A 14898-nucleotide genomic window follows, 5' to 3' on the forward strand; every position below is an offset into this window, starting at 1 on the left:
GCCAGGGCCAAAAAAAATGGGAATGGGTGGGTAGGGAAGTGTGTGTGGGGGAGGGTATGGGGGACTTTTGGGATAGCATTGGAAATGCAATTGAGGAAAATACGTAATAAAAAATATTAAAAAAAAAAGAAAACACCCTGGCAATTAGGATAATGTATTTGGAAATAGACTGGCTGGTGGCAAAGCCAAGAAATGAAAGTTATGGGCAAAGGAAGTCCTTCAGAAAGTCGTCCGAGGACTGTCAGGCTGTGTGAGGAGGAATGGCTCTACCTGCTCCTGGGAGATCAAGACTTCCCAGAGGCACAGTAGGCAGAGAGGATTTATCTGTCTGAGGCCTGGGATTCACTTCCTGGCTGCTTCTCAGCACTATTTTGGTCCGCTTGGCTGTCCTTGTTCCTTCCCCCTGCCGTTTGTCAATGTGGGGAGTCTTCACTTTTGAGTGGCATCCTGAAGCATCCTCTTGGCCTATTGAATTCTTGCAAAAATCCTGAGCGATAGGTCAGTTATTTCATAGAGGAGGGGAGCTACTCAAGGGCGCAGTATGGAGCCTAAGACCTTGCATCAGAGCGCCTCAGAAGTGCCACATTCTTCCAGCCCCCATTAGTCTTCCTGATCTCTAGTTCAGTGTCCTCAGCCTTCCTAATGCTGTGTCCCTTTAATACAGTTCCTCCTGCTGTGGTGACCTCCCCCAACCACAAAATTATTTTGTTGCTACTTCATAACTGACTTTACTACTGTGATGAGTCATCACAGTAACAATTGTACGACTGTTATGTAAATGTTATGCTATGTTTATTGTAACAGTAAATATCTGATATGTAGGATATCTGATGTGTGGGCCCCCAAGGGGTCATGACCCCCCAGGTTGAGACCCATCACGCTAGTTCTTTTGTGTGCATTCAATGCTTAGGCCTTGAAGACAGACGTATTGGAAAGCTTGACAGGAGTTCAGATAGTGGGACATGGCAATTGAGGTTACCCTGCTTTCATTAAAGCCCACAGTATTTAGGTGTCAATCTTACTGCATCTGAGCCCCAGGACCTCTGTAGTAGCCGTGGCTGCAGTTAGACAGTTGGAGAAGGCGCATGGCTATTACGCTGGGCCTTAGCTTTTCATTCACGCAGTGCAGGTATAAAACCAGCCACTGATTAAAGCCTTTCTGTCAGTTACCATGGGGCCCTTGGGTCTGTCACTCAGCCCTATCCGCTGTGCTGCTGTGTCTTCATTTGCTGATAAAGGAGTGAGTTTCTCCCTACCCACTTTCTTTTTTGTGTAATAGCCCACGTTTGGTAACTTGTCCAATGGGTAGGGTTAGAGTATGTTTGTGTGTACCTAGGAAATGTTCACTTGAGTGTTTGGTAAATTTGGGGTAGTCGGGGCAGGATGGTCACTGCTCTGAGCATATCAGGGGCTGATGTCTTTGCCTCTTTGTTGCAGAGTCCAACATCTGTACCACACGAGGCGTGAACTCCTGCCAGCAGTGTCTGGCTGTGAGTCCTGTGTGTGCCTGGTGCTCAGATGAGGTAAGGAGCCTATGCCTTATTTGTCAACACAGTAAGACAACTCTGACCTTTAAAAGGAATATGAGGTAGTTTATCCTGGAGCCAAATGTAAGAGACCGTGGCCAAGGAACATAGATTCAAATATGGGTTCCAACGTGATAACCACTATAATGAACGTTTTATAGTAACAGAACAAAGATGGTAATAGGTCAAGGTACTTTAGACACACATTGGTGAACCATCAGATGAGGTGGTTACAGCAAAGTCAGGAAATCTTTGTTACAAGTGTCTGAGGTTACCTCATAACAGTCCCAGCCTGTGGGGTTGGTGGAAGCTAGGAGTCTGCACATTTTAGAAAGGACTTTACTAGTCTTAAGAATGTTAAGTCAAACCTAGAGGTGGGCAATAGGTAGCTATTTAGGGGGATAATTTAGCCCCAAACTATTTGGTGCCCAACCTGTAGCATTCATGTGACCTTGTTGAATGTTCAACACAGGTGTGGCTCCCCACCCCCATCCTAACTTGCCCCAGACACCTTGTTTCCCTAGATTTAGATGCTTCAGTGTAGGTGCAGACACATAGAGTTATTTCCTTCCTCCTAAATGCAGTCTCTTTCCCCTTCTGAGCAAGACTAGGTGACGCCTTCCCCAGGATGCATGGTGGAAGCTGGCAATGATCCTGGAGCCTGTTCTGCCCTTCTACTCCAGCCATTTTGCTTGGGCATTGTCATTACTGTGATTATTGCTGCCCTTCCCCAGCCTATGCTTGCTTTGGGCTGGAACATCTCATGGAAGAAGGGCTTTACTCTCTAAAAGAAGAGAGGCGCTAGGGGTATAGAGGGATGCCAGCTTATCCGTCCCCCCCCCCCCCGCAACAAAACAAAAACAAAAAACCCTAAAAACTCAGAAGAGGAATGTTGTGTGTGTGTTTGTATGTGTCTCTGTGTGTCTATATTTCTGTGTATGTTTATATGTTCGTGTGTATGTGTGTGTTTGTGAATGTGTATGTTTGTGTGTATATATGTTTATGTGTATGTTTGTGTGTGTATGTGTGTGTTTGTGTGTCTTTGTGTGTGTATGTGTGTTTGTGTGCATGTATGTGTGTGTTTGTATATATTTGTATATGTGTATTTGTGTACACTTTCTTAAAGATCCTTTTTTCTTCCCTTCTCTCTGACAGTGATGCCCCTCTATCTTCTTTCCTTCCTTCATCTCTAAAGTATCAATGGATGAGGGAGCACAGCTCAATGGTGAGGACCAGACAATGACAGGAAAGGGTTAGCTGTGTCTAGGCAGAGGGTTTGTTGTGTCTGAGTCCCTAGGGAATGAGTGTGTCTGAGGGAATGGCTATGTTTGTGGCCAGGCTGGGAATTTGGAGCTGGCAAGGGCTGATGGGGAGGTAGGGAAAGCCTGTGGCTGGAGAGGTTCCCAGCAGTTCCAGTGGGAGTGAGTCAGCACCCCCAGCAGGTGGTTACCTGAGCTGCTGGCCTCTCTGCTCCTCAGCCGCTAGAGCTACAGCCTCTGCCCTATACCACTCCTCAACCACCCTAGCTATTTCCTGATCTTTGTCTGCTTCTCTTCTGAATCCTCTGGGTTTCCTAAAAAGGCAAGCTCCTGGTCAGACTGGGGAGGAAGGGAGCAGAAGGCTGTTTTTACCCCCTAGAGGAGGGGCTGCCAGAGCCTCCAAGGCCAGCTCCATACACAGCCTTGGCCTCTGCTGCTCAACACAGGAACTATTTCTAGGGGCAGCTGCCTAACATCTGGGCCAGATTGATCTCATTTAGCGAATGAAACATTCTCTGGGGCTTGGGGGAGGGTGAGCCTGTTCCTTCTCCACCCCCACAGGTACCCCTCCCCTCTGGGCTTCACTGGAGGCTCAAGTGTGGCGTGGCTGTCTTCCTTCTGGTTTGTCATATCCTCCTGCCTCCGGTCACCATCATGGTTGTGTCAAGCTTCCTTTCTGAGGAAGTTGTAATTCTGCAACAATTCCAGAAGAAGGGGTGGGATGCCGAGGGTGCCGTGTTTAGATCGAATGGCTTGAAGTTGGCCAGCTGGAGCAGAGGGGAGCAGAAAGGAGCTCCCTGAGGAAGGGCTACTGCTATTCAAGCATAATTCCCTCTCATTCCCTGCATCTGGATCTTATAGGGATAAATCAGAGCTGGGCTCTGACCAGCCAAAGCCCCTCCTTAGGCCACGTGAACATATTCCATGTGACTAGATGCAAATGTGGAATATTTACCAGTCACTATGGTGAATCTTTGCCCTCTGGGGCAGACTGGGAGGCCAGAGGGAGGGAAAGATCAGCTTGTTGATGGGGTGGAGTTGGGAAATGGGTAGCAACCAGGACCAAAGGAGACCAAAGAAGGGAGGTAGAAAGCCCGATGAAATAGTCCCTTCAGAATGGAATAAAGTGAAAGCCAATATTTACCATCGCTAAGTGAGAGGGAGGAGGGGTGGGGCTGGGGAGTCTGATGTGGGGCAGAGTGTGTCAAGCAGGGAGGAGCCCTCGGCTGTAACTAGTTATCTTTTTCCTGAGGGAGCTGGACTTCTCCTACACAGGGCAAGCTGAACTATTGAAAGTGTTTGGATCTTGACTTTAAACATCTAAAGGTGGGGCTGGGATCACTGCTCAGCCTTCTGCCTCCCCTGTCTTGACTGTTTCAAGTGGTGCTGATGCTGGCAGTGCCTCGGAAAACAACTGGTTGGGCTCGGCTTGTGGTCCTTAAAGGACAGCAGCTCCTGGGTGTGTATAGCAAGCCCTTGGCTGGGTAAGAGGAAAACAGAGCCAAGTGGATGAGTGGGGTGTCTTGGGCCCACCCACCTAGGGTGTGTTCCTGGAGAGACAGAGGCATGGGTTAGATAACATGGACTGGAGTAATGCGACCTTTCTGATCAGCACAGCTAGCAGAGAACATCAGCTTCTCACAGAGCTAGAACCTATATTTTTGACTCAAGTGGTACCATACTGGATTCTAGAACTTTCTGAAATCATAAGGTAATTTAACAAGCTGGGAGTGCTTGTCAAATGTAAAGGCTCTGGGGATGGACTCTGGGCCTATTGCAACAGAACAGGTTGTCATGGTAACAAGAGGGACAGCATTGCTACTGGTGGAGGCTGGGATTGGACAGGATGGGTAGAGGTAGAATTGGGGTTACCAGATAAATACAGAACCCCCAATTCCAGTTGGATTAGATAGTAGATAATTTTCATCTTGGTAGGCATCGCATATTTCCTAAAGTTGGCAATCTTAAGACAAGAAGAAAGGCTAGGAATTGATACCCAGGATACCTGAGCCAGGTTGGAAGGTGGGCCAGCTCACAGACTTGACATCTAAGAATGAAAGAGGAAGAAGAACAGGTTTGGGTTAGCAAAGAGAAGGCTCCAGCTGGACTTACTTTCTGCTCTGTATCTGCTGGGGAAAGGCTCAGGACACTAATTACTCTTGAGTGTGTGTGTGTGTGTGTGTGTGTGTGTGTGTGTGTGTGTATCAGGGTCTCATGAGCAAGTCTGAAGTCTCTTTATTCTTATTTTTAACCTGGAGCATAGATGTCCCTCTTGAGTTTGGCCCCAAACTTGCTATTGTTAAAAAAAAAAAAAGAATACAAATGTATAGTAGGGTCTGGCAATGCAACCCAGTTACATGCGTGAAACCCTGAGCTCAACCCAGCATCGCATAAACTGGGCATGGTGGCAACATGCCTGCAGTCCTGGTCCTCAGGAGGTAGAGGTAGAGGTAAGAGGATTAAGGTGGAGGTAGAAGTTCAAGGCTGGACTAGGGAAATGGCTCAGTGGGTAAGCACTTGCCATGCAAGCAAGAGGACTTGAGTTCAAATCCCCAGCATCCTGGTAAAAGCTGGGCTTGGCCCCCGTGCTTCTGACTGCAGTGTTGGGGAGCAGAGACAAAGAGATCCTAGGAGCTTGCTGGCCAGATGTCCTGTCCAAAATAGCGAACTTCAGATTCACAGAGACCTTCTATCAAAAAATAAGGTGATTGGGGCACAGCTCTAATCCCAGCAGCAGTGAGACAAAAACAGGCAGATCTCCGTGAGTTTGAGGTCAGCCTGGTCTGCGTAGGGAGCTCTGGGGCAGCCAGGACTAGATGCTGAGACCCTGCCTTTAAAAAAAGGAAAGAAAAGGAATATGTCCCTCATCCTCACAACCAACAGAGCATGAATCTTAGTAGTTTGAGGCTAGGGAGACAGCTCTGTCACAGAGCCTAGCACATGTAAATCCACTCCCGGGGCTTCCTCCAAGGAGAAGAGCATACAGTAGCAGTGGCCGTTATAATGGGGACTGGAGGAAAGCGGCTGTTTTTACTTTTATTTACACTGGACCCCCAGAGGGTTTGAGTGTATTTGACTCATACTGAGACTTTGTGTTTTGAAATCATCTCACAGTCTTATTTTAGCCCCGGTCCAACCCTGTGAGACAGATATCACAGTGACCATTATTCATGCTGTACTTTCCTTAAAGAGGATTAAGGGGGGCTGATCCTAATTGCGTGTTTCACTGTCCCAGGAAAGGGAGGTAATCCAGGAGCAGAGCCTGGAGCCTCCCACCTCCGTGGGTGATGGGTGATTGCTTCCCCCAAGGGGCGGGACTTGACTCACTGGAGCCTCCCACCTCCGTGGGTGATCGCCTCCCCCAGGGGGCGGGACTTGACTCATTCCTATAACATCCGGGTTTTGATGGGAACTAGAACATTCACATCAACCCTCTTTCTAGTTTTCTCTCCCAGTGACCTGGAGATATCGGTTCTCCCATCTGGGCTCGGGTGGGACTGTGGCCAAGGGTGTTGAAGATGTTGCCTTGGTATCTTTGGGATCTTTCCAGAGCTTGAGGCTCTCAGGAAGAGCTGGGCCATTGAGCAAGCCTGTTAGGTTTCTGACTTGTAACGTCATCGATTGTAAAGGGAGGGAGACAGCTGGTCTTATTTTTCAGTGTCTATTTTTGTTTTTCTAAGGAAATTTATAGGAAGCGTAAGGACTGTCGGCACGTCTGAGCGTTCAACTCTCTCTTCTTAAGATTGAGGTTAGAAAGTGGAGCGATGGGGGGGATGAAGAGATGGCTTAGTGGTTGGGAGCACTGACTGCTCTTCCAGAGGTCCTGAGTTCAAATCCCAGCAACCGCATGGTGGCTCACAACCATGCGTAATGAGATTTGACGCCCTCTTCTGCGGTGCCTGAAGACAGCTACAGTGTACTTAAATATAATAAATAAATAAAAAATAAAAAAAACATTTAAAAAAAAAGAACGTGGAGCGAGGAGGGCCCCTCAGAAGCATTTGCTCCCGTTGCTGAGCCTGAAGATCTGGGTGGCTTGCTATTCTCCTCAGATCTCTGGTCTTCCCCTCCTGGTTCCCTCCATCAGCCTCTGCCTTGCTCTGGAAAGACTCAGGTCTGCTGGCATCCTGGTGACTTAATCACTGCCTTTTTGGGAGGTGTGTGGGCAGTTGGGATCAGAGATAAGAGTCATGGTGATGATGTGTGCTGGTGGTGATGTGTGTGTACATGTGTTAATGTATGTATGTATACTTCTGTGTATATGTACATGTGTGTGCTTTAGAAGGAAGAGACGGCTTCCTGGGAGTGTATGGTTTAGAAGGATGAGAGACAGGCACAGACAGAGATGGGTGGCTGATCACAAGGCTTGGTCTGTCCAGCTGTTAGTTCTTCCCACCGCTTTTCTGCTAGGTGTTAGGATAGAGGTTTTCTCTCATAGTCAGGCATGGCCTGTGGTGTCTTTTATGGGACATTTGTCACCAAGAAGGTTAAGTCTTATTCCCCTTGTGGGGGCTACTCCTCTGCCTCATATCTGAAAGCTGAGGAAGAAGAAAGGTACAGGCCAGAAGCCCCTTTCTCTTTCTGTTTGGGTCAGGTTGAGGTGTATGTGTTTGTGTGTGTGTGTGTGTTTGTGTGTGTGGTATGTGTGTGTGTCTGTAAGGGTGGAGTGTGTATGTGGTGTATGTGTGTGTAAGGGTGCAGTGTGTATATGTAGTGTGTGAGGGTGTAGTGTATATGTATAGTGTGTGTGTGTAGTGTTTGTGAGTGAGGGTGGTATGTGTGAGAGAGTGAGGGTGTTATATGTGAATTTGTGTGTGTGTCTGTGAGGGTAGAGTGTGTATGTGTATGTGGTGTGTGTGTGTAAAATGATGCAGTGTGTATGTGTGTGTGTATGTGAAGTGTATGTGTTTGTATGAGGATGGAGTGTGCGTGTGTGATAGTGTAGTTCGTGTGTATGTGTGTATGTGCGTGAGTGTGAGGGTGTAGTATGTGTGTGTGTGTGTGTGGGTGAGGATGAGGTGTGTGTATGTGTGTGTATAGTGTGTATAATGAGTGTGTATGTGTAGTGAGTGTGTATGTGTGTGTAGTGTGTAGTGAGTGTGTATGTGTGTGTAGTGTGTAGTGAGTGTGTATGTGTGTGTAGTGTGTAGTGAGTGTGTATGTGTGTGTAGTGTGTAGTGAGTGTGTATGTGTGTGTAGTGTGTAGTGAGTGTGTGTGTGTCGTGTGTATGGGTGAGGATGAGGTGTGAGTGTGTATGTGTAGTGTGTAATGAGTGTATGTGTGTGTAGTGTGTAGTGAGTGTGTATGTGTAGTATGTAGTGAGTGTGTATGTGTGTGTGTAGTGAGTGTGTATGTGTGTGTAGTGAGTGTGTGTGTAGTGTGTGTGTGTGTAGTGTTTATGGGTGAGATTGAGGTGTGAGTGCTGCACTGTATCACTGCGCACACAGGCCTTTGTGGACTGATCTCTCTGCAGGTGTCCTGGTGGCCAGGTTATGCACAGCTGAACAGGAAGGACTTACCCATCTTTCCCAATCTTCTCACAGCCTTATCTTGCATCCCAGTCTCTGAATGCCTGGGGCATTCTCTGCTGTGGCTCCTCCGGGCACCCTTCCTCCCATTCTTAACTAGAAAGTTGAGTTCCTCATTTGTGAAGACTCTCCCTAGAGGTTCTTCACCTGTAAAATGATAAGTAGTAATTCCAGCATTACCAAGCTGTGAGCATTGCAGTGACTTTCCTGAAGTGCTTGTCCCATGCTGTATGCAGTGAGGGCTCAGTAAATGTTAATAGTTGTTCTTGAATATATGCATATACATATTGATGATGGCTTTTGAATGGTGGTAGTTAGGAGAGTCTGAAGACCTAGACATTGGGAAACAGGGGCAGGTAGGGGTGTGCCAGCTTTCAGGTCAGTCCCCAAACCTGGCATGTGACAGCTGGACATGAGCTCACGCAGTGCTGGTTAAATATGCCCAGTGTCAGGGTACGATGGAACTGAAAACATCCTTTTGCTAACCCACTTATCAAACACATCAGGAAACTAAGGCTCAGAGTGACTTCTGTGGTGTCATGTGGCTAGCTAGTGATGACCTAGATCTGAGGCCTGTTTCCTGATTTCAGTGTCCTTCCAAGAACATTTCATTCTTGCATGTGACACACAGACCCAGACCCTGAGGCTGAGGTGATACATACGTGTCAGTGTGTTTTTTTTTTTTGTCCAGCATGAAGGAGGAAGCTGAGAGAGCTGCCAGCACCTGTCCTCTGGCACTTTTCCTCAGCTTGTGAGTTTATTCCTAGGTAGATTATTCAGGAACTACTCAACGGAGCATGCTGGTAGCTGACTCTTGCTGAGTGCCTTCTGCTTGCCGGGTGTTATTTAGCCTGGCATGGCATTCCTACGATGAGAGGTTCTTATTAAATAGCTAATTCTTTCTAAAGTATTTTTTTTTATTGTGGTAGAATACATATAACAGAACTTACCATCTTGACCTTTCTGTGTGTGTGTGGTGTGTATATGTGTGGAGATCTATTTTGTGTGTCTTCCTTTCTCTCTACCTTATTTCTTGAGACTCAGGGTCTCTCATTGAACCTGGAGCTCATCGAGATGGCTAACCTCGCTGGTCAGCAAGTCCCAGGGCTCCTCCTGCCCCTACCTCCCTAGCTCTGGGTTTGCAGGCATGTGTCACCATACCCAGGTCTCTCTGTGTGTGTGAGAGAGAGTGTGTGTGTGAGTGTGTGTGTGTGTGTGTGTGTGTGTGTGTATGTGTGTTTAACACGGGTGCTGGGGATTGAGCTCAGGTTTCATTCTTGTGCTGCAAACAAATTCCTGACTGGACATCTCCCCAGCCCCTTCCTACCCATTCCTTTCCACCGTAACCACCTTAAATGTCCAGGTGAGTGACGTTGTCTATGTACAACGTGAAGCCCTCACTGTCATCTGTCCCCATAGCTGAATTTCATTATGCAAAACTAGAGCTTTGGGCTCATTAAACAACTCTTCCTCCTCTTCCTCTTCCTCAGCCCCTGGCAGCCACAATCTCCCCTTGCGTCTCTGTGGTTTTGATTGCTGTCTGTAGCCAAGGGTGACTTTTCCCCTTCATGATGCAGCTGAAGGAAGTGAGCTATGTGTCATGCTCTGGTACCCAGTCAGTGGTGACAATGCTGGGAGGGGAGAGGGGGTGTCAGTCTCAGCTAGTCTCAGCCAGCTCATTCTTGCTCTCTTATTCTTTACCCTCCACAGTATCTGCTCTGTCATCTTTGTCCTGGATAAAGAAGGAAGGCAGGAAACACACAATCATGGACCTTATAAAACAGCCAGCATGTAACACAGCATTGATAAATGGTTTTAACCTTGACCCACAGAAAGAAATACCTCATGGACTGTTACTCGTTATAGGTGCCATCTTCCAGTAAATAAAAGATTCCCCAAATAATGAAATTTTTATTTATATACTTGGGTATTTTCTATTCTATTTAATTATGTTTTACTTAGTAAACTTGATTTTGAGACTCACAAAGTAATCATATTTTACAATTTGGAAAACACTTGTTTAACAGGCTTCTTATTTAATGGTCCCTCTTCTCTGTTGTCAGTCCACGAACAGGCACTAAGTCAGTCTATTCGCCCTTCCTGTGCGTGGCCCTAGGGATTAACCATAGAAGGACCATGACAATTCTTTTATGCTAGATTAGCTCCAAAGGGCCAGAGAAGCTCTTGGCCATAGGGAGGTGACTTACCAGGCAGGAGGCACAGCTGCCCTAGCTCTGATGCTGACCTTTCTTTTCCCTCGGGCTCTTCTCTTCATAGACTTTGTCTCAGGGCTCACCCCGATGTAACCTGAAGGAGAACCTGCTGAAGGATAACTGTGCTCCAGAGTCTATTGAGTTCCCAATCAGTGAGGCCCAGATCCTGGAGGCTAGGCCACTCAGCAGCAAGGGCTCTGGAAGCAGCGCCCAGATCACTCAAGTCAGCCCCCAGAGGATTGCTCTTCGACTACGGCCAGGTGAGCGTGGGTGTGGGTGTGGGTGTGGGAGGTAGGTGTGTGTGTGGGATCATCTTGGGGAGAGACCGGAAACCAGTGGGCACAGGACATCAACTGTTGAAGGTCTGAGCGGGAACTCCCCCTGGGAGGGGCAGCACAGGATAGGACTGGGGTGGGAAGAGGAGGGGATGGGGAGTGGGGGTGTTTGGGCAGGAGAATGGAAGAAAATGAAAGGGGTCAGGATTGCAGTCAGAAGATCTGATAGTGAACCCCTACCCCACCCACACTGATCCTTGTGGTTCTGCTTCCTCCTGATGTGTGCTATCTAGTTGATAGCTCTGATGGAGGAACAGAACAGATAAGAGGGACGGTGAGAAAGGAAGTTGTAAGCCTTTTTCCCTCAGGGCACAGGAACTGTTTTGGGAGCAGGCAAAGTAGGGATAGAAAAGGGAGTGCTATTAGGCTAAGGGGAGCTTTTTGAAGCATCTAGACTTGACTTGACTGAATCAATAAGAGCTTGAGAGAGATCCACTCTATGCAAAGCGTCTATGGGATGTGGAGAGAACACGGTGCTATTTACTTTAGAGACGTTACCTCTGGTCAGCCAGGAACTCATATGGAGCCTAGGCTAGCCTTGACTTTGCAGTAGTCTCTGCTTCTGACTCGTGCATGCTGGGATGACAGGCATGTGCCACCATATCCAGCATAGTGCCTGTGCTTTACAGAGTCTGAACTGAAGCCACTGACAGTTGTATGACTTAGAGTATAGACCCTGGGGACCCAGAGGGTCCCACACATGGGGATTTAGAGATGGTGGGAAATCATAGAGTGGAAAAGAAGAGGTTCAAGATGCTGCAAGAAGGCAGGAGGGGTGTGTGTGTGTGTGTGTGTGTGTGTGTGTGTATGTGGTGGGGGGAGGGGAGGCGACCAACACTTTCAAGCATAATTTGATCAAGCAGTTATTAACCCTCCATGGAGGCCTGCTTGTGTATTTGATCCTAGAAGAAGAGGAGGCGAAAAAAAAACCTAACACCCTTCTGCCTTCCAGATGATTCGAAGATCTTCTCACTTCAAGTGCGGCAGGTGGAGGATTACCCCGTGGACATCTACTACTTGATGGACCTGTCTTTCTCCATGAAGGATGATCTGTCCAGCATCCAGACCCTGGGTACCAAGTTGGCCTCTCAGATGCGCAAGCTTACTAGCAACCTTCGGATTGGCTTTGGGGCCTTCGTGGACAAGCCTGTATCGCCGTACATGTACATCTCCCCACCGCAGGCAATCAAAAACCCCTGTTACAAGTAAGGCCTTTCTCCACAAGCCAGGGAAGCACCTCCCCCATGATCAAAGGCTGGTCCAAGTCCAGGTCCATTTTCCTTCACAAGTTTACTTTTTTAATTTCTATGCGTGTGTTTGGGCCTGTTTGCATGCACGTGTGCCAGGTGACCGTGGAGGCCAGAAGAGGGTGTCAGATCCCTTGGGACAGGGGTTGCAGGTGGATGTGAGATGGGAACCAAATTCTGTTGCTCTTCTGGGAAGAGCATCAAGTGCTTTCACCATTGAGCCACCTCGCTAGCATCTTTCAGGTCATTTTGTTGGCAGCTTTATGCAAGAGCCATAGCATTTGCAACTTGTTCCCTGCCTGGAAGATGGGCCTACTATCTGGAGTATTGTGCCAATAGGGCTCACAGCTGCCAGGGGTCGTATACAGAAGTGCCACCAGCTTTTCGGCTTTGCCACAAATGAGCAGATGTGGTGGTGGTGGTGGGGGGGAGCAAGCTCAAAAGCAGAGAGAAGTCTAGAAGAATAAGAATGTAATTGTGATTTCAGAGGAATTAGTTCTGTGGTCCCTATTATAGTCACCAAGGGCACAAATTATACAGAGTTAAAGTGCAAGAAAATTAAATCACTTTATTGAACTCTTTAACAGTATATAAATGGCTACATTCTCTCTATTCACCTCCTTTATAGCAATACATTTTTTAGAAAATTTATTGTTTCATGTGTATCAGTGTTGCCTGCATGCTTGCTTGTGTACCATGTGTGTGCTTGATGCCATCAGAGGCCAGAAGAGGGTATTGAATGCCCTGGAACTGGAGTTATAGATGGCTGTGAGCCACCAGGTGGTTGCTGAAATTCAACCTGGGTCCTGGGTCCCCTGGAAGATCACCCATCCATCCATCTCTCTAGCCCCTCACCTCTTTTTTTTTTTTTTTTTGAGACAGACAGAGAATTTTTCTCTGTAGCCTAGGCTGGCCTCACCCTCCCACGTGCTGTTTACAGACAGAAGCCAACCCACTGGGCCATCTCTCCAGCCCTAGTAATGATAGTTTTAGATCACTACTCTACATAGATTTACTGTCTTCATCAAGTAAGCCATTCAATAGTAAACTGCAATGGGTTGAATGGGTTGAATGTGAAGTGGGCCCCACAGGCTCACACGTTTGAACATTTGGTCCCCAGGAGGTTCTGGGGTCAGAGGAGCTCTAGGAATTGTACATAGGGTCTTATATTTGCTAGGCGAGTGTTCTACCTCTGAACCACGCCTCCAGCCCTGGGCCTCTGTTGGCTTATGTTTAGTTACTTTCCCTGCTGTTATGATCAAACACTTGGTAGAAGCAACTTAAGAGAAGAAAGGCTTATATTGGCTCATGTCTCCGAGTATGTGTTCTATCATGACAGGTAAGGCATGAAGTGTCCAAAGTGGCTTGGTCTGTGGTGGCAGGAACCTGTGGCAGCTACTTGCTACACGCCACCAGGGCTGAACAGGGAGCTGACTTGGAACAATCCATCCTTGCCCATATAACCCTATGTATGCCAGCGAGGATCTGTGCTAAAGGTTTTATAGCCTCCCTCAAACTGTGCCGCCACTGGGGACCAAGTGTTCAGATGCGTGAGCCTGTGGCATCCATCTCACATTCAAACCATAGCAGCTTACTATTGAATGGCTTACTTGACAAAGACTGTAAATCTATGTACAGTAGTGGTTTAAAACTATGATTATTACTGCTGGAGAGATGGCCCAGTGGTTAAGGATGCTTCCCACTCTTCCAGAGGATCCAACACAGTCCAGTTCCAGTACCCAGGTCAGACAGTTCTGTTTTTGTTGTTGTTGTTTGTTGTTTGTTTTTTGTTTTTTTTTTGAGACAGGGTTTCTCTGTGTAGCCTTGGCTGTTCTGGAACTCACTGTGTAGACCAGGCTGGCCTCGAACTCAGAAATCCACCTGCCTCTGCCTCCCAAGTGCTGGGATTACTGCACTGCCCAGCTGGTCAAACAGTTCTTAAGCCAAGCCTCCAGCTCCAACTTTAGGGGATCTAATGCTGCCTTCTGGCCTCCGTGGGCACCTGCATACACTCACTCTCTCTGCTCTCTTTTTTCTCTCCCCTCCACAATTAAAAATAAAGTATATTAAAATGATGATTTCTGGGCTGACAAGGCATAACTTTACTTTTTAACTTTATAAAAACATTCTGTGGTACAGTTTTAAACTTCTGCCTGGGCTCCATGTTTCCCCAGAAAAGACATCAGTTAGTCGGGGGGAGCAGAGCATGATCTGTAAATGTATTGGCTATCTGCTTGATTGTTGCAGTAAAACAGTGTTAATGATAACAGCCATGACAGCTCGAGCCCAATTCTTGCAGAACCGATTTATTTGGTCCCACGACAGCTCTCAGGGAACACTATGACGGCTCACTATAGATCCTGCCACTGGGCTACACCTCCAGCTCTGACTTCGATTAGCTTATGTATTAATTACTTATCTTGTTGCTGTGACCAAATCCTTGATGGAATACAGGTTCAGAGAGTCTATCGGAGAGCCCATGCTTGGTAAATGGGGAGCCAGAGTTTAATCTTCCTGTCTGGTTTCATGGCTTCCTTTCTTGCCCTTTTGGCTATCTGGAGGTATGGTTATGATGCCACAGGTAGCTTGAAGGGCTTGGGAGTCTAGATTGTCTCAGTAGTTGTGATTCTGTGAGGCTGGAAGTGAGCTGTGTGGTAGAGCGTTTATCTGGCATGCGTGAGACTTTGAGTTCAATCCTTAGCACCAACATGCACTTGTGTATGCACACACACAGAGACAGACACACAGACACACACACACACACACACACACACACACACACACACACA

At 47.4% G+C, this 14898-nt stretch overlaps 1 protein-coding gene across 1 annotated transcript in view; it reads left to right on the forward strand.

Moving 5' to 3' along the window:
* The window catches only part of Itgb3 (integrin subunit beta 3), a 55668-nt gene that overhangs the window by 15775 nt on the left and 24995 nt on the right, over nucleotides 1-14898 (forward strand). Inside the window, exons 2-4 of the mRNA XM_021176848.1 lie at nucleotides 1438-1523; nucleotides 10592-10787; nucleotides 11815-12067. Coding sequence (XP_021032507.1) covers nucleotides 1438-1523; nucleotides 10592-10787; nucleotides 11815-12067 — 535 coding nt within the window. The remainder of the gene's footprint in view (nucleotides 1-1437; nucleotides 1524-10591; nucleotides 10788-11814; nucleotides 12068-14898) is intronic.

Source organism: Mus caroli, chromosome 11, assembly GCF_900094665.2.
Source record: "Mus caroli chromosome 11, CAROLI_EIJ_v1.1, whole genome shotgun sequence".
NCBI lineage: Eukaryota > Metazoa > Chordata > Mammalia > Rodentia > Muridae > Mus > Mus caroli.